This window comes from Cheilinus undulatus, linkage group 12 (assembly GCF_018320785.1).
Source record: "Cheilinus undulatus linkage group 12, ASM1832078v1, whole genome shotgun sequence".
Classification (NCBI taxonomy): Eukaryota; Metazoa; Chordata; class Actinopteri; order Labriformes; family Labridae; genus Cheilinus; species Cheilinus undulatus.
The window spans coordinates 36526688-36545655 of NC_054876.1; the positions used below are offsets into that span (position 1 = coordinate 36526688).

At 38.4% G+C, this 18968-nt stretch overlaps 1 protein-coding gene across 2 annotated transcripts; it reads left to right on the forward strand.

The window, feature by feature from the left end:
* Positions 1–1191: 1191 nt before the first annotated feature.
* zgc:163098 (uncharacterized protein LOC100037380 homolog) lies at positions 1192–18876 on the forward strand. Of its 2 annotated transcripts, none has more exons than XM_041800944.1 (24): positions 1192–1314; positions 3465–3549; positions 3648–3759; positions 4861–4970; positions 5117–5184; positions 5290–5381; positions 5459–5523; positions 5612–5777; positions 5875–6074; positions 6922–6965; positions 8484–8588; positions 10156–10222; positions 11978–12147; positions 12595–12757; positions 12849–12928; positions 13014–13101; positions 13183–13311; positions 13465–13645; positions 14375–14440; positions 14521–14584; positions 14690–14840; positions 16650–16760; positions 18169–18347; positions 18441–18876. In XM_041800944.1, the coding sequence occupies exons 2-24, from the start codon at positions 3472–3474 to the stop codon at positions 18559–18561; spliced, it is 2610 nt and encodes an 869-aa protein (XP_041656878.1). In that variant the 5' UTR covers positions 1192–1314; positions 3465–3471; the 3' UTR covers positions 18562–18876. The 2 variants fall into 2 exon arrangements, with proteins under 2 accessions (XP_041656878.1, XP_041656879.1); XM_041800945.1 differs by having other exon boundaries at positions 14378–14440.
* Positions 18877–18968: the final 92 nt, after the last annotated feature.

Genomic DNA, 18968 nt, shown 5'->3' on the forward strand with positions numbered 1-18968 from the left:
CAAAATGAATATCTTCATGTCTCATAACAAGATAAAAACTCCTCATAGGAGCTTTAAAATCAAATTTAGATTGTTTAATGATGTATTACTCAAAGCACTGGGGGTATGTGTGCCCACTTAAGTTTCTCTCCAGTGACAGTAATTTTGTTTGGGGAACTCTGAGGTCCACAGTGCCTATAAAAAGTAAGCCTCTGTTGAACTGGGTTATTAACTTTAAAGAGGGTGAATATTTATGCAGTCAGTAATTTTGCATTACAAATTTTATTAAGTTGACATTACTTTGTAGAAATCTGTTTTCACTTTAACATTAAAGAGGATTTTCTTTTGTATTTCTTTTGTCAAAAAAAGCCAAATTACATTGACCATGACTGATAAAAAGATAAAATATCAAAGGGGATAAATACTTTCTATTGGCTCTGTGTATGCCATCTTGCACCATATTTTATGTAAAGCTCTTGTGAGGAATGTCTAGTTTGAGTTGATGTTGGCGCCCCTTGTGGACCAAGCCCCACTTTCCTTTATAGTGATCTTGTCCTGTGTATGTCTGTTTTGTTTCCTGATTACAAATCTTATCCTGCTGTCTTTTAACAGTTATCTAAATATTTCACTGTGAATGTTCGACATAGAAAATAGAAAAAATAACAAACTTCCTTCATCTGACACCTACCCCCCTGCAGCATGCATGCTAATAATTAAAACATAGATATAGTCAGTGTTATGGATTATAGCTTCATTCGCTTTTTAGGATCATACAAATGCATCAATATTTATATCACAATGCTCCTTAACTAGGTAAAACTACTTGTAACAGCTTTAATATGAGTTTTATTGTATAGTTTTTCTGTATGTGGCCTATGTAGGATGGGGCATTTTTAACCACCCAGTAACAGTGTTTGGGGATTTTTATGAGGTTCCTTCTATCACCTAACTTCAATAAGAACATTTCACACATTAAAAAGGTTATTTCAAACTACAACACCAGTTAGAGCCTTGAACATTTAGAAGACTGTGAGGAGGGGAAAACTCTCATACCAGATGACCACATCACAAATAGTGGTAAAGGACTCTGCATTTACTGTTAAAGTGAGAAGCTGAAGATGTTACCTTGGCTGGTGAAATGTCCTGAGAATCAGAGTCTGTCTCCATCATGAATATGTAGGAGCTGCACTGTGACAGACTCATTTATTATAGCGCAGACTGAGCAGGCGTCCTCCTCCACAGCTCCAGTCGGATAACTCTCATCTTGATAGCATGTTGTGATAGAAAACAATTGTCGTCGAGAGCAAATGCAGAAGCAATAGCATGTCATTCATTGTAAGTCCCTGTTTGAGCTAAGGCATGAGGCTATTAGCATGCATGACGTGTGGTTTAACAGTGTCCTGTCGTTGCTTTGTGGAAGAAAATAGTGCACTGTTGTTAGCTAGCTTACATTAGTGTATGCAACAAGAGTTAGCAGATTTAACCTGTAGAAAAGGGAGGCTTGCATCTGTCGTGGGTTTAAGATTCACAGAGAGAGGTCGAAAGGGAGATATTGGCTGTATTCTGCATTAAAACTCAACAGTTAAATCATATTTAAGTGCAGCGACAGTTGAGCTAAGCTAAACATCAAAGCTAGCTAACGTTAGCAGCTGGAGTAATAGCGATATTAGGTTTAGGCCTTTAAAACACCGCTGGAAAATCAACTTATGGGTCATTTCAGCGAAAATGATCACAATAATAAATCCCATGACTCTGGAAAAGTCAATATTTGTTACGGAGTTCATTTGCATGGCTGTATGTAATGTAGCTAACCTGTCAAGAGTATCTGTGTGGAGTTTACGTGGGGTCTTGTGCACAGCAGAATACTAAAATATCCTAATATTGTACCTATTTTTATAATGCATTGCTTTTATCTATTTTCTGACCAAGGAAACAGTGCAGTGAATTATAGATAGCACTTAAACGTCCCAGCAGAAAACACATTTGTGCTGCTACAGAAGACCATAGTCATTTTAACTTATGTTGAGTACTTACTACTTTTACTTTTTACTATTGAGTGTAAAATTCACTGTATTAATTCAGGGTCGCAGTGCCCTGAATGAAGGGCACATTTAACAGCATTAGAGCAACTGGAACATAAAACAACTGAGTGGATAAACACTCTTAATTTTACCTTTAGGCACAGGAGGGATGTTGTACTGATGTTTATTATACTGGATTATATTGTCATCATTGTCTTGTGCAATGATTACTTTCGTATCATATTCAAAAATGTATTTAATTTAAAGTGAAATATGACTTTTACATATTGGCCTGGGTCTGCATAAACTATAAGTAAAAGCGTTGTACTTATCTTACTCCAGTATAAAATTGAGCATACCTTTTTTATCCTTTCAGGCATAATTTGTTTGAATTACTTTTTTATACTATTGCGTTTCAGCAGCCTTGCACCAGAATTTCCTTTGTGGCTGATACATTTTTTAACTTGTCTGTCTTAGGACTATATGACTTCAGGTTAAGGATGCACAATATTGGAATATGTCAATATCCAATATGCCGATATTTACAAAATAATGTTAGCCAATACCAACATCAATACAGATATTTAAATGTAGTTCAGACCTTAAACTTCAGTCTTTATTATAAACAACAAAACAACAAAAATCTGAGGATGGACATAATGAAAAATTTCAGTCCTTAAACACACTAAAGTGTAGGGAATGATGATAATAAAGAGAGTTCATCTGAAGTAGGCCTGCCAGTTAAGCCTTAAACTTCACTAGCCTATTGGTTTATACAGCTGATACAGACTATTCTTAAAGCCAAAATATCTGTTGTAAACATCAGCAGAAATTATCATATCTACTGACTATTTTTAGTTTTTAAGCTAATATCTGCCATTATTGATGTCATATAGATAATACCCCGCATCACTACTTTAAGTGTGATATTGTTTTTAAACAACAGCTATACAAGCAAATTATAATAACAAAAAAAGTAATAATCAACAATGGGCCATTATTTATTTTCTCCACCAGCTTTAATTAGTAAAAACAAACACAGACTCCTGGCTTTTTGGAGTGATACTAAAGTGAAAAGTCCCTGTGATTTTATACCCTATATAATTGCCTCCCAAGATCCCAGAAATCACTGTAATATGATACTAATAAATAGGGATGAACAATGCACACGCTTTTTTTTTTGGAAAGAATATCGAGTGTTCTGTACAAACAGAGTCTGAGTCAAGTGGAGCTAGGGAAGTAGACTGTCTTGTGTTTGTGTTACATTTTGGGCTTCATTCATAATGTTTAGAGCTCACTGTGGCCCCCCTTGAGTGTGCGGCATGCTAGGCAACCACCTATAACCTATAGGATATCCTACAGTATATATAACACATGTTAATTGGAACTAAATGGTGAAGGAGATTAATGGAACAGGGATGTCAACGTGGTTCTTTCTAATAATCTTTTGGTTCCTTGTTGCAGTTTGAGCATGGCAGATAAAAAGGGAAAACCTGCCGCTCCAATCAAAGCACTCTCAAAGAAACAACAACAAGAGCTCAAGAAAAAGGTACGGCAGTGTGGAGGGCGTAATATGTTAGTTTTGTGTGCCTTTTTGGTTTAATGACATATATAAAGATGTAATGCTTCGTATATGTTGGTTTATAGGAGGAAGAAAAAGCAGCAGAGGTTTTTGAAGAATTCTTGGCGTCGTTTGAGTCCAATAAGAAAAGCGGAGTGAAAACTTTTGTCCATGGAGGTATCGTGAATGCAACTAAAGGTAAATGGGTAGGGCATTCTGGCTCTTCTTTTGTGATTAGGATCAAAAGAGAAATTACAATGAGCAACTGACTCAACTACATTGACTATCCAAGGTTGTCAGAGCCCTTGTCATTTTTTCCCTTCTTTATTAAAGATTTATTTGGGGCTTTTATTCCTTTATGTTATGGAGATAGAGGATGGAGAATTAATGATTGGAAGGCGCCACAGGTTGGATGTGAACCTGAGCTGCCTGCTACGAGGAAAACAGTCTGTACATGTGGCACAGGGACATAACCACCAGGCTATCAGTACCCTAGAGCCTTTATCTTTTGACATGTTGAAAAAGATTAATCAACTCTTGGGACCCACACTGAAAAATCTGTTGTAATTTCAGTAACACAATTGATCCAATTCAGAGAACTTCTTTAGTGTAATGCACAAGTGAATCTCTTGAATTCAAACCTTAGCTGTAAACTAGGCATGCACCAATGTCTCAGGTGAACATCTACATCAGCTGATCCTAGCCCTGTTGAAAGACATTGCGCCATCAGCAAATTATGCGGCATGAGCTGATGTTGGTGTCTGATGTGTTTCAGTTGGGTTGCATCTATTTAAAATGGACAAGCTTGTGTACTGATAAGGATAAGATTTTTTTTTATTTACTGGGAAAGTCCCCTCATCAGTTTTCATGGTTAGAAATGTAAAAAAATGTTGGTCGCATGGGAGTCCTACAACGTTTCTGTGAAAGATTGGCAAAATGCAGTTTGTAAAACATGCGCCAGTGGCATATCAAGAGGAGGTCCGGTAACCACAATCATTCAAATCAATCAAAACAGACACACAAAAAAATACAAAGAAGTAAGGAAAAACATTTTGCATTAATTTTTATTGGTATATCTGTAATGCAAACACGGCAGCAGCACTAACACTTAACATATTTATGACTGATGTTTCTGGAGCAAATCTTTCTTCATAGAAGCAGGAAGCAGTCTAGATATCCTGCTGACTGACACAAGAACAGAGAGCTGCTTCCTGTTTTTACAGACCCTGGAGTGCTATTGCTGCATCTGAATGAAGAGTTGGATGGTCAGTCTTCACTGATTGCTTTATCATTTTGCAGAGGAGGAAGCAGCGCAGCTCAAAAGAAGTAAACTGTATCAACCGGCTAACAAGTTCAGCCCCGTTTCCCAGCATGTGCCACCAGTGTCAGCAGCTGAAAGCAAAAAGGCTGTAAGTCTGTCCTCTGATGTTTCTGGGAAGGCTTGAACTTCTTTTGACTTATTGTCACTCTTGTCTCTAACTTATTTATAATCTCTCACTGTGGTCAGTCTGTCGAAATGAAAGATTAATCTTAAAAGCCGCTGCTTGATTAACAGGCTTATAAAAGAAAGACAGAAGAAAAGAAGAAGAGTAATCTTGAACTCTTCAAAGAAGAACTTAAGATGTAAGTCTGTTTGCATGCATTCATTTGATTATGGATAGGTTTAATCCAGTGTTTTTGTGTCTGTCACATCTCACCCTATGTATTTATTTTTTACAAAACATTCAGAATACAAGAAGAGCGTGAGGAAAGACATAAAAGGAAGAAAAATGACCCCGGTGGTGAAGGAGATCTGGACATACCGTTAGCAGCACGATCAAGTGAGTTCCTCTTCATATGTTTGATTATTTTTGAATTTCCCAAGCTTAAGCTCACCTAGTCTTGTTCTTTCCTTCAGCATTATATGATGACTTAATGACACCAACCACCACTAACCTTTACATCAGCTGCATTAGCCAGAAGGTAAAAGAGCACACTCACTTTGATTAGCTTAACACACCACACTGAAGATACACAATCAACACTGTTGATTTTTTTTCTCATTTTTCAGATGAATGAGGAGATGCTTTGCCAAGAGTTTTGTAAATATGGCCCCCTGGCCAGTGTAAAGATAATGTGGCCACGGACGGAAGAGGAGCGCTCCCGCCCCTCAAACAGAGCCTTTGTGGCTTTCATGACACGTAAAGATGCAGAAAGAGCCTTGGCTGCTCTTGATGGTACGACTCATTCATCAATAAGATTCTTTTGTATCTGATCACAATTGTGTTTCACAGTGATTATGACTGAGGGATTTTATTGTTTACTATATTTTAGGAAAGGTAATCATGGGGTTTGAGATGAAGTTGGGATGGGGTAAACCAGCTCGTATTCCACCTCAGCCTCTCTACACACCAGTCGGGGTGAGAGCTACACCGCCTCCCCCGTCTGGTCTACCTTTCAACGCTCAGCCAAGAGATCGATTCCGCAATGACTTCACCAAGCCACTGGGCATGTCCAAAGGAGAGCTGGACAAGGTACAGTTGTCTCTGTTTTTTCAAGCGTATTCATGACAGTTTTCTTGTTTGTTATTCTGAGTTCTACAAAGGTACTTTTACATAAGGATGAGAGGGTTTCACCCAAATTAACTGAGGTTAATGTTCACTTGTCATTACTTCATCATCATATCATGGGTGTATCATGGATCTACTCGTTTGGTTATCAAGGAAAATGCAGAGAATAATTAGAAGTGTGTATTTCTCAGCTCAAAACATACAAATGTTAAGGTGGCATAGAAAATAAAAAAGTGGCAGTACTGTAAACTTAAAGGCCATTCTGCAGGCATTTTCAAACCTTTTAATACCACTGAATAAAAAAAATGTATATGGTTATGTAATTGCATAGCCAGACATCTAAATTGCAATTGTGTTTAGATTAATCATGCTCCACCATTGACGACTGTAACAGATGGTTTGTAGGTACACTGAAACCAGAAATACCTACTCAACCCATTATCTATACCACTTGTCCTATTTGGGGTCTCAGGGGGGCTGGAGCCAATCCTAGCTGTATTTGGGTGAGAGGCAGGGTACACCCTAGAACTGGTCTCAAGTCAACCACAAAAAAACAGAAGTACAGTATACATAGGGAAAATGAGCTTAAATAATTACAGCCTGCTCTCCAAACAATTCAGAATAGATTCGTGTTTCAATAATCCAGATAGATCAGCTTGGTTATTATTGATCATTTTGAGCTTTAGATATAGATCTTTAATTTGTATCACCCTTCTCTTTCAACTGACTGAGTGCTGTGTCTTTAAGCTGCACGTTTGCTGCAGTGTTTCACTTATTAATTAGATCTTTCCTGTTTGGTTTGACTTCACAGACTCTGTCTGAAGCCGTAGTCAAAGTGGTTATCCCGACAGACAGGTACACACTCTTCTTGCAGTGATTGAACAGCTGTTTTAACACTTTGTGGTACAATGTAGGGTGTGGTAAACTGTTTGTGTTCATATGAGTGCTTTAGGTGGGAATTTCAAGTCTAAAGGATTATCCCTTTTAACAGTGTTTGTGTGAATGTTGCAACTGAAAGGAAACCTCCAGTGTTGATAAATGAGCCAGTGCAGCAGTGTAAAAATGCAGTTCCTTGAGTGTCCATTTGTTGCTGGCTCCAAAAACCCAGGAAATCATAGTAACACATAGTTCTAGCTGAACTAAACATGTTTAGAGCCAGATACACTAAACACTTTTGGTCTGAATCAATCATATTTTATTGGTAAAAAGTGTACAGCGGTGAATCTTCTTTAACTTATCTGTTTCGATTAAGATAAGTAAAAGGAGTAAGGGCTATATTTGGGTAAGGGGTGAGGCTATGACTGACAGACCATAGTTGTTTGCCAGGAGATATAAGGGCAGTCATTGCCTATTACTAAACTGATCCAAAGCATTTCTAATATGGCGACCAACCACTGTCATCTTCCTTTGAGAAACCAGTGGGTGATGTCACTGAGAGTACATCCATGTTTTAGACACTCTGTAGTTCAACACTAGTGGACATTTTAATATAAACAACTTAGGCCTCTTGTTGAAATTATTAAAGGTCCTCTTGGCCACACAGTTATGATTATTTGTATGTTTTTAGATGAGTGCATTTACTCCCAGAGAGTTTGAAAATACTTTAGATGCTTCATGCTTTTTGATTATTTATTCAGTATTTTGAAAGGTAAAGGAAGTGCTTGTTTATGACCATGTGAAAATGAAAACTTTAACAGTTATGTTACTGGCTTATACATTCCTTGGTTGGTTGAGACACTGCAGACTATAACAACCAGGAGGTAGATGAATTTTGTATTGTAAGCTGGAGTTCAGTGAGTTTAGTAAGGATGGTGCCAAAAATACAACCAGGAACCGCTTCAGGTTGGAGCAGTGAGTCATATAAAAGTGTAACTGCAGTTGCAGATCTAACAGAGCACAGAAACACTGCATGAACAGAGAAATTACAGAAAATGTCCTCAATATAGTGCCCTGTAAACGTTAACACTGGGTGATTTATGTAGGCCTCTAAATTCTCATGTGAATTAGTTACTTTGGAATGTTTCTGTAATCAAGGTGAAACAGCTGCACTTTTACACGAAGGCTTTTAGTTCTTCAAATTTAGATGACAGATATGGCTTTTATGATTTCTTGTGTTGCCCTTTCATGAACACAGAAACGAAGGAGTACTGATGCATGCTAACACAAGGTCTCCTCATGTATATGGCAGTGACTTTATACAATGAGATTTCCCTTAAGCTGCATCCTTTATCTCATATTTAATCTAATGAAAACCATGACGTGATTGATACTGCCAGGGGATGCAACTACTAAGCCAGTAGAAAGAGAAAAAAGGAAAAATAATCAACAGAATTTGGAAATCTGCTCTAATGCCCTGCTTTTCTCCCCCAACAGGAATCTATTATTCCTCATTCACAGGATGATAGAGTTTGTGGTGCGTGAAGGCCACGTGTTTGAAGCCATAATAATGAACAAGGAGATAAACAATCCAGATTACAGGTAAGTAAGAACTGCTCTTCATGTTTTTGAAAGTTTTTTTTATTTGGATCCCCTTTAGCTACAGCAAAAGGAAGGAGCAATTCTTCCAGGGGTCCACTGTTAACATCATGACGGTACAATTAACGCAATCACATGAATCAAAATACACAAACATTAGACATTACACCAACACTATACAACATACTGTAAAATCCGTTGTATAAGCCACACTCTTTAAGTGTTTTTCCATCTAAAAAGCTGGCTGCTGCTCATATACCTGGGCAACTTATATCCTGGTATAAAGTGTCAAGACCATAGATTATAAGAAGAATTGGACAAAGCCTGTGTGACGTCAGCCATTTGATTACAATAGGTAGACTCAAACAGTCTTTAAAGCCAATCCATGGTGGCTTCCATATTGAAATCGCTGTCTCAACCGAACTTTGGATCAACCTCACAGCAGACGAGCCTGCCTACTGAGTGGGACTTCCTTTCAGCTAAGCTATCACTAAAGCTAGCCTTCGGGTGGTAGCATCTGCCTGCCAAGCTATCTGTCAATCAAATGAGACATGCAAATCAGTGCACATTGAGGTTTTTCTTTAAATATAATCGAAACGATTGTGATACAAAAAATCACTCCCTGTACAGTGAGAGGACATGAAGACATTAGCTAATGAGACGCGTTTGGTTTTTTGAACCAGGCTGTAAACCAGTTTATGTCTAGTGAAAAAAAAAACGGCTTTAAAGCATGTGTTATGTATGTGACTGCCGGTGTTCCTGCAGCCAGCCTCAAGTGGACATTTGTTGTATTGCAGTCTTTTGCACTTACACATTGGCTTCGTTTTTCAGGACCAAAGGTTGTCGCTTGGTCAGGATATACAAAGTATTACCCCAAGTGCATGCAGCAGCCTTATAAGATGTTGCATGCTGTAAAAGTCACCACATTTATTGTGTATTGGAGACAACTACTTCACTGCTCAGGTATACATAACAACACAGACCAGACTGGCAGGGTTTGGCGCCACTTTTTAACTGCTTTTCTTCCTCATTAGGTCATAATAATGCAAACAAAGGAAAACAGGAAGTGTATAGGTAGTGTGACTGTTACCACTGAGTGGTAAGGACAACAAGTGATAGGCCAAGGTAGGCAGAGTGACTCACTGGCTGTGAGTCTGACTTACAGCAATCACCAGAGGCTGCAAGCTCAACTACCGTACTGTAGCTAGTAGCTCCACAAACTAGACATTCAATACTAAAGAGGCGACACAGCTGCACAGAGATGGCACGTTGTGAAATGTGAGATGAAATGGAAATCATCATAAAAGAGGAAAGAGGAATTCCATAAAACAGACTGTGGCTTATATAACATGGTTACATATAGTCCAGGTTTTACAGTACATCTCATTTAAAGTAACACAATTTATACCTAACACAGATCATCAAAAATAAAAGATGACAAAAGCTCTGAATGAATCAACACACTACAAACAATTTCTGTTAGTTTCTTAAAAGTGCCATTGAGGGTGATATGCTTTAAGCGGTCTTGAGAAGTAAATATTAAATTTGCTGTTTATTTTTACTGCTTTAGGTTCCTTTTTGACAATAAAAGTCAAGATCATGTGTACTATCGCTGGAAACTTTTCTCCATCCTCCAGGTAGGTCCCTACTAAGAAACTTATTTCTAAAACCTGCCTCCTTAAAGCTCCCGTGAGGAACTTTTAGGCTCTGTTGATATTGGTGCCCCAATTTATCTCTTTGCTGATTTTGTACTGTGCATGTTTACGGGCAAAAATATCATACACTACTTTCAATTGCAGGAGGGAGAGGGGTATAAAATGACTGTAAAGAAGTTTCAATATTCTCTCTTATTCATGGCTTTCACACTCTCATGAAACCGCCCCTTTGCTGGAAAGAAAGTCTTCCTATCTGGAGGAATTTAACAGCCTCAGTTGCCATCTATGGGTCTTTGCTAGTTTTGTTTTTTAAATGAAGGAAAGTTGTTTATTCAACTGGAAGCATTAATTAAATATCCAGAAGACAAGCCTCAGTTATACTTTCAACAGTTATACTTTAACAGAATCCCAATAGAGAAATGCTCCAGTGTAGGGCTGGGCGATTATGGCAAAAAGCAAGATCACAATTAATTGAACTTTTTACCTCGATTATGATTAATGAACAATTATTCCACCCCAACCTCTGACTCTGTTTGTTCTGTAAATATTTGTAGAATTTTAAAACAAACAGCTGAAAGGAACAGGTACAGATTAACAATTTATTTTTATCTTTTGAAACATTTGAAATCAAAACACACATCAGCTGAAATGAAAATTTTTTTGTTAGAAGTCAAAGTTTTCCAAGAAAAGGAGAACAAACTGAAATAATTGACATGGCAGGTTTTCGCCGGTTAGAGGCTCTAAATGTTGGTTTCGATTATTTTTCGATTAATTGCCCAGCTCTACTCCAGTGTTCCTTTAGAGCGGTGGTTCTTAACTGGTTCAGCCATAAAACACACCATCAGTTCCTTACTGAGTAATTGCAACCCAAATTTCTGATTACTATCAATGAATCAGAAATATAAAATGCAAAATAGTACAGTTTGGATCTCATACAGTTGAAAACATGGGATAAATCAAAGAGAAAGGACAACACAGTCATGTTTTCTTGGAGTATTATGGACTTTTTGGCACAATTCCAGGAACAGGTTTGATACCCACTGAAAAGGGCTACATGACCCACTTTTGGGTCCTGACCCACCAGTTGAGAACCATTGCTTTAGCGAATAATGTGATAGCACCAAACAGATTTCTTCTAACCCTTCCATCAAATGTTGTGCTAACCTGAGCAGAATATGATTGTCTATTAACTAACGTTACAGCACCAGAGCCTTGGCTTAAAGCAGCATCTTCATGATATGATGTAGCAACATAAAGGTGCCTGCACTGCCTATAGATTTTCATCCTGGCAGCTGCGCAAGAAGAATAGTTCTTCACTAATGCAGAAATACCGGTACATCAGCATCACTGAAGCAAAGTTCTGGCTGGAACATGTCAGATTTTAATGATTTAAATAGAATCCCTGTACTGTATATGAACCCAGTTAGAGAAAAACTCACAGTTTAAATCAATATCTGGGTCTTTCTGCGGTTGTCATTTGATGTAAACATGCAGTTCTAAAGAAATAGAGAAACAGAAATGGTAACATGACCAAAAGCTATGAGTAGTCATGTTCACTCCTATAGGTCACTTAGAGGCTCCAGTTTTAATTCCAGACTGTTTCATAACCAGATGAAATAAATCTCCTCACAGGAGCTTTAAGGGTTTTATTATAAAGACAGTTTTGTGCTAATAATTTACTTCTGTACACATGAAGTGGAAACTAGCTGTTTAAGTCAAGCTTGTTTCTTACCACAGGGAGAGTCCCCGACAGAGTGGAGGACAGCAGATTTTCGTATGTTCCGTGGTGGATCTATATGGAGACCCCCTGTCCTAAACAGCTACTCTCATAGAGGTGAAGATAAGGTAGACGTACAGGAGGAGGCTCCTCCTGAAGAGGAAGTGAAGAAAGGACAGCTAAGAGCTGAGTAAGTATGGCTTATTGATAGTTTTAAGTGCTGTCATACACAGTAGAAAACTCTGAAAATTATTAAAATGGATCCCAGCTTTATCTAGATTATTCCAGCCCAGCATAGGAAGGTGGGTTTTTTTTGGTGTGTTGAGGGGGGGGGCAGATTTTATGTCTTCAGATGTTTTTGTTACTTCAGTGATTAGGTAGAACTACAACAAGCACTAAAAAAGCCAAACTGCCATCACAGTATTGAGCTCTGCTGCTTTATTTGGCATTTTTGCCTTGTTCTTCTTATGTCTCGTCCTGGCTTCTGACAGCTCCCTCCCTTCTGCCTAAGAAGGATAGAGGAGAGGGATGTCTGCCTGCAATTGTCTAAAAATTTTTAGTGCATTTGTGAAACCAGCTTATTTTTGCATCTTTATCTGAAGTGAATGTAAGCCTGTTTTCTGTAAATACCTCTCAGGCACAGACAGAGGCTGCAGACATTGCTTACAGAGCTCTCTCCAAGCAGAGAAGACATCGCCAAAGCCATGCTGTTCTGTCTGGAGCGAGCAGATGCAGCCGAGGAAGTTGTGAAACACATCGCTGAGTCTTTGTCTTCTCTTCAAATGCCACTTCAAAAAAAGGCTAGTCTTCCTCTTTAAAGTCTTTTTTTAAAATATCAATTGCAAGTAGAGTTGCCTTTTCTATGATAATTTTTCGTCCTCATTTCCACAGATTGCCAGATTGTATCTTGTGTCAGACGTCTTGCACAACTCCTGTGCCAAAGTTGCCGGTGCATCATATTATCGTAAATAGTAAGAGACTTTCTCTTATATCTGTTTTTACATTTTTACTTTTTGTCTTCTCCCCTCATGCAGTGTCATTGTGTCTATCTCTCAGTTTTGAATCAAAGCTTCCCCAGATATTTGGAGACCTTAATGCAGCGCACAAAAACATCCAAGCCAGGCTGCAGGCTGAGCAGTTCAAGGTAATTGTGTTCTATTTTTGGCAAAGTCATTTTTTAAGCAGATAAGACAAACATAAAAGAATTTATCTTCTACATTCACAGCAAAGAGTCATGAGTTGTTTCCGAGCATGGGAAGACTGGGCCATATACCCCGACTCTTATCTAATCCACCTTCAAAACATCTTTCTGGGCTTCTCCAAAGCAGAGGAGGACCCTACAGAGACAGCAGAGGTGAGCAGACTTTATTACCTTTTCCTCCTGGCTTTTTGGCTAATTGGACAGCTGTTCATGTTGGAAAAATATTTGAACATCAAGAAGATGAAGTTCAAACGTGTTTGGACAAAAACAGCTGTAACAGATGTTCACTTGTGTTGCATCCTTTAGGATGCATCTTCGGATCTTGATGGTGCACCAATGGACAGTGAAGCCATCGCCTCAAACTCAGCTCTTGTGGATGACCTGGATGGCTGCCCAATGGGCTGGGACTCTCTGGATGGAGTCCCTGTTGATGACATAGATGGTGTCCCTCTGGGAGTTGCCGCTGATGACATTGATGGGATGCCGTGTAAGTTTTTCATGTATCAAAAAGACATACACACGTGGACAAAATTGTTGGTACCCCTCTGTTAATGAAAGAAAAACCCACAGTGGTCACAGAAATAACTTGAATCTGACAAAAGTGATAAATAAAAATTCAATGAAAATTAATCCCATGGATCTTAAATTTCTGAATAATATGTGCAGCTGTAGTCACAGGAACATCAAGCTTTTTGGAGATGGTCTTATAGCCTTCACCTTTAACATACTTGTCTGTAATTTTCTTTCTAATCTCCTGAGACAACTCTCTCCTTTGCTTCCTCTGGTCCATGTTTAGTGTGGTACACACTGTCACCAAACAGCACAGTGACTACTTGTCCCCCTTTAAATAGGCTGACTGACTGATTACAAGTTCATAGACACCTGTGATGATAATTTGAGGACACACCTTGGTTGAACATGTCCCTATGGTCACATTATGTTCAATCTTTTCTAGGGGTACCATCATTTTTGTCCAGGCCTGTTTCATGAGTTTGTTTTTTAAAATAATTCTGCTGAACCACAATTCAAAAGCAATGTCTGATTTTCATTGATTAATTTTCATTGAATTTTTATTTATCACTTTTGTCAGATTCAAGTTATTTCTGTGACCATTGTGGGTTTTTCTTTCATTAACAGAGGGGTACCAACAATTTTGTCCATGTGTGTAACTAAAGTTCTGGTGGGGAGTTTTTAACTTGTGTCTTTTCTTATTCAGTAGATGAGAGCAGTGTTTCTCTGTCCAAGTGGGAGAGGACGGGGGACACAGGGACTTTCTCTCAAGGTAACAAACATCACAAGAAACTTTAAATCATATCAGTCGTACATTTTCTTGTCTGCTCACCTTCCTGTTCTCTCTCTAAGCCAAGATGGAGTCTAAGTGGGACATGATTGTGGAGCAGGACAGTGAGGAGGAAGTGAATGTGAGGTAAAGCCCTCTGAGCTTGTCAGCATTTATATGAAGCACACAAACTGAATTAAAATAGTCAAATACTAGAGCAAAATAACAGTCTGGCCTCTCTCCTGGTGACAGTGTGAACTCACAGGACGGTAATAAAGACTCAGAGAGCGACAGCAGTGATGACTCCAGCTGTTCACCCAAATATGACAGTGCAGACTTCCAGAGTTCCCTCAGAAGTTTTCAGATGTCTGAGAGTAAAAGGAAAAGGCTGAGAGAGCTGGAGGTAAGTGCAGTTTTAAAAATAACAGTGATTAAAGGTAGATATGCTAGAAATATTGACTGCTTTGAGATGAACCAGGCTACATCTTTTATTATTTATTATAGTTTTTTCATCTATTTACAGCAGCACCTCATCTCAAAAAAGCTATTACTGAAGAGAGATGCAATTGAGCTGTAACAGTTTTCCTGAAAAGAAAGAGTGAGGTTATAACCTGCAAACACAGAAGCTTTTAGTGGACATGCATTCGTACATTTTAACTCTTTCACATATGAAGAAGTTGATTTTAGATGTTTTCTCAACTATTTTTTTAGTATTGTAATAATACAGCAGATTTTCCCTTCATAACGGATTGAAATATCTCATGCTGGAATAACTAAACTTGTTTTCTAGTGATAAAAGTATCATTTTCTGGCAATCTAAGGAAAAAAAACAATCATCAGGTTACTGTGATAGACTACACCATGACACGCCATGCTGCCATTGCACATGCTAATGAGATGACATAAAATCAGCAGAATTGCACCATCATATAAGATAGTTCGCTTGTGTTTTGTGTTCAGAGAGAAAAAACTCAATAAAATTTGAGTTGTTAACAGTAAAAACCTGTGTAGTCGTCAGGAAGAAGTAATCGAAGTATCAGTATCAATAAATTCTTACCAATTCCTGTCTCTTGCTACAGGTGAATTAGTTGAGCTCTCACTCCATGGCAGCAGTGATAGTCGTGAAACACAGACCCAAAGCTCAAGACCAATTCTCCTCATGTCACTCTACCCACCTCTGCTGGTCACTGGTTGTCTTGAATTGAGGACTGTTCTCAATCAAACCAGCACTCCAAAGGGTTAATTTGCATAGCAGTATACTACAGCTTTCTTTAAATGCAGGGTCGTGGCCTAATGATGGCTGAAATGGTGTTTTATGACTGGTATCCAAACTATTTCAGCACACTTTGTGCAGAGGGTGGTCGAGGAGTTGTGGTTACGGTGGTGCATGTCTCATGTTATGCTGATATCTGGGTTGCATTTGTATATAGGATGCCATAAACTTTACGGATGAAAAAGTGGGTACTGAAAGTTTCTCTCACAGTGGCCTAGGTGCATGTGTCAGATATTGCCTTGCATTGCCCAGCATCGTAAGCTCACTGTCCATGCTGCATCCATTAAATATTTAGTTCTCTGCCAAGTGAATTTCAGGTTATAGAGTATAACTCTAAATTTTAATGCTGGGAAACAGCAGTGTGGTGATTTGTATTGATGAGTATAGGACAAGTTAATAAACCATGTTGAGTGATAAAAGTAAAAGAAAACCAAGAAAATCAGACACTCCTGGTGCCTTCCCATCTCCCTTGTTCCTTGTCGATATAAAGATGAGTGGCAGAGAGGAAAACAAGAATAGCACAATGGAGGAAATAAGGTTCACTGCGTTGTGCAGGATACTGCAAATCAGTTAAATCAAGCCTGTTTTGTCACTGATGATCACTTGCATTGCATGCAGTCAGGACAGGCTGTTATAAACCTGATTTTATGGTAAACAAGCCTGTTCGCAGGGTTGTGGTTTGCTTTTGCAACTCTGGACATACAAGAGAAATAACTCAAGGTCTAGAGAAAACAACTGGAAATTACTCATTGTTACATAAAAAGGGAGTAAAGAGGTGTTTGCTCCATGCTGCTATAGCTTAGTAGCATTTATATTTAAATTCAGTCTGATTTTAGCTGTGTCACCATCATAGCTTCAACCTTCAGTAAACTGTTTTTTTCTTTTTTTTTTTTAATTAGTGACTTAAAATGCTTAACTGATCAAACATGTCCCAAACAGGTAAAAGTTATGAAAATCCAGGATGAGCTGGAGTCCGGCAAGAGGCCGAGGAAGTCTGGAATGAGCATACAGCAACAAGTGGAGCACTACAGGAACAAACTGCTGCAGAGGGTGAGCTGAGAGACCATTTTAATAAGAGCATCATTAGATTCATTCACCCTTGGATAAAAGCAATTACAAAACAGGGATATCCATGCCATGAAGCGAGTCAGTTACACGCGGTACAGGGTGCTGCTGCTGCAATTGTTTGCTATTTTCACTTCAGGTTTCATTCTCTAAGGCTTTGTTCGCACTGCTGTTGATGTTTAATTCTGATCTTTTGATCAAGATCTTAAATCTTTTTGTGACTGATTAACAATTAGATTCAATGTGACTTTTGCTGTTTACGGTGTCAGAAAAAAAAAGATTTAAGTCACATATTGGTGGTGTCGGGCCAAAACCTTTTATTTCTATTTTTCATAAATCAGTGCTATTGGTCAGCCTTTACATCTCTCAGTGGGTGTAATCTGTTTAAAGCTGTAAGTGCCAAAAAGCTGACTATGACCATTCTGTGTTAAATTATTTGAAAAACACACTGATTTTTTTTTTCATTCCCTGAAAGGTGGTTCTGGATGATTTTTGATTGATTTTGGAGATACAAGGTTTTTGCCTGGCCACTTTTTGTTTGTTGTATTGATAAAATGTCACTGAATCTCCCACTTGTAACTTTTTGGAACTTTTGGACTTTCTAACAATTGCTGAAAAGGTCACATTTTTAAAGAGCCTGGTTTTCTGACCACCAAAAAGCTTCAACACTTCATATCAAATCATCCTTTTCACACACTAGTGCAATGATGGCAAAAGCCATTGTGCAGGTGCCAGCACACTCATCCTTTTTTAGATGCACCCATTTAAGCACACTCCAAACCCTGTTATGATTTCACACAGTTGTCAAGTCTGTTTAGAGCCTGAAGTTAGAATTTTTGTTTGGCAAATGCAGCTCCAAAATTCAAATATGAAGTGGTTTTCATTTGTAAAGATTATCTTGACAGGTTTAAAAGGGGTCATAACTTTTGTAGGTCACTAAGCTTATTTTTGTATTAATCCTCCAAAAGTACTTAATCAAAGGACTTTGTTTATTTTGAAGTTTGGGGTCATTTAAGTCAAAGCACAGCTGGAGCAGACACACAGATGATTAAAAGAAATATTTATTTAATCACAAACAGTATGGGGCTTAATATACAAAAGTGCTCATTATAAGTACATTAAAATTAGACCACGAAATTTGTCAGTTGGCACAGTAAAAAACAGTTGAACTGATGCAGGGCACTCAAACCGATTCAGTCCAGTGTGCACTGTCTACAAAGAAGTAACATCTAGCTACAGTTTAAGAGCTGCTTGTGTCACTGACAGCTCCCCCTTGTGGAGAACTGGCAGCCTATAAGGCGTGCATGAGTGGGTTTGCAGGTTTTCAGCTGTGACCTTTAAATCTTATGAGTTAAAATTGAACTTAAATGAGATGTTTTACTCTCTGTTACAGGAGTTTGAAAAAGATGAAGGAAAGAACGAGAGGCTGACATCTAAATCTAAAGACAGGTCGAAGGAAGACAGAAGGAACAAAGAAAGGAGCAAAAGAAGTGAAAATGGGGACAGAAGACGAGAACGAAGCAGAGATCACGATGATCAGGCCCGACAATCGAGGAGCATTTCTCCTTCAAAGCAAGTCTTGTTATGTTGTAGTTCAGTGCCAGTGCAGTTATCCTGATTGTTGTTTTTTTTAAATCTGAAATCAATTGTTCCCATTTTTAACAGGACAAAGTCTCCAAAACAGTCCAAACGTTCCAGATCCCCATCTCCAGACAGGAAGGGGAGGAAGTCCAGGTCTCGGTCGCCACATCGCTCCCGCAAGAAGACAAAGAAGAGCAAACATTGACTCTCAGCTCTGGACTTTGTCCTCCATGAGCCCACCCTCTTTAAACAGACATGTCTGTTTCATTGGTCCCCTCTCACACCATCAATGCACTCTTTTGTATGAAGACATTTCAACACTGTAACTAAGTATATATATTTTTGTTTTTATGCTTGTTTTTAAAATGATCTGCAAAGTTCTGACACTAAATAAATCACTCTCGGTGATGATTGTGTGTGTGGAGATGGCTGATAGGGCCAGGTATCGAAATATTTCACTGTTTCTCTGCTGAATTGTAGGATTTGATTTGAAAGTTTAAAAATGTGATTTTACAAATAATCTTCCAGTTTGTGAGGATTTTATTGGGGGAATTAATCACTTAGTTTACAAAAGCAGTAAGTATGCAAGGTTTCACACTACATTTACAGTAC

What these genes read in the sequence shown, in the direction of transcription:
- zgc:163098 (XM_041800944.1), top strand. Translation starts at nt 3,472, where the DNA reads ATGGCAGATAAAAAGGGAAAACCTGCCGCTCCAATCAAAGCACTCTCA. An exon ending in AAAGGACAGCTAAGAGCTGA is followed by an intron (nt 12,148 to 12,594) that starts GTAAGTATGGCT and finishes AATACCTCTCAG; the next exon opens with GCACAGACAGAGGCTGCAGA. An exon ending in GGAACAAACTGCTGCAGAGG is followed by an intron (nt 16,761 to 18,168) that starts GTGAGCTGAGAG and finishes TCTCTGTTACAG; the next exon opens with GAGTTTGAAAAAGATGAAGG.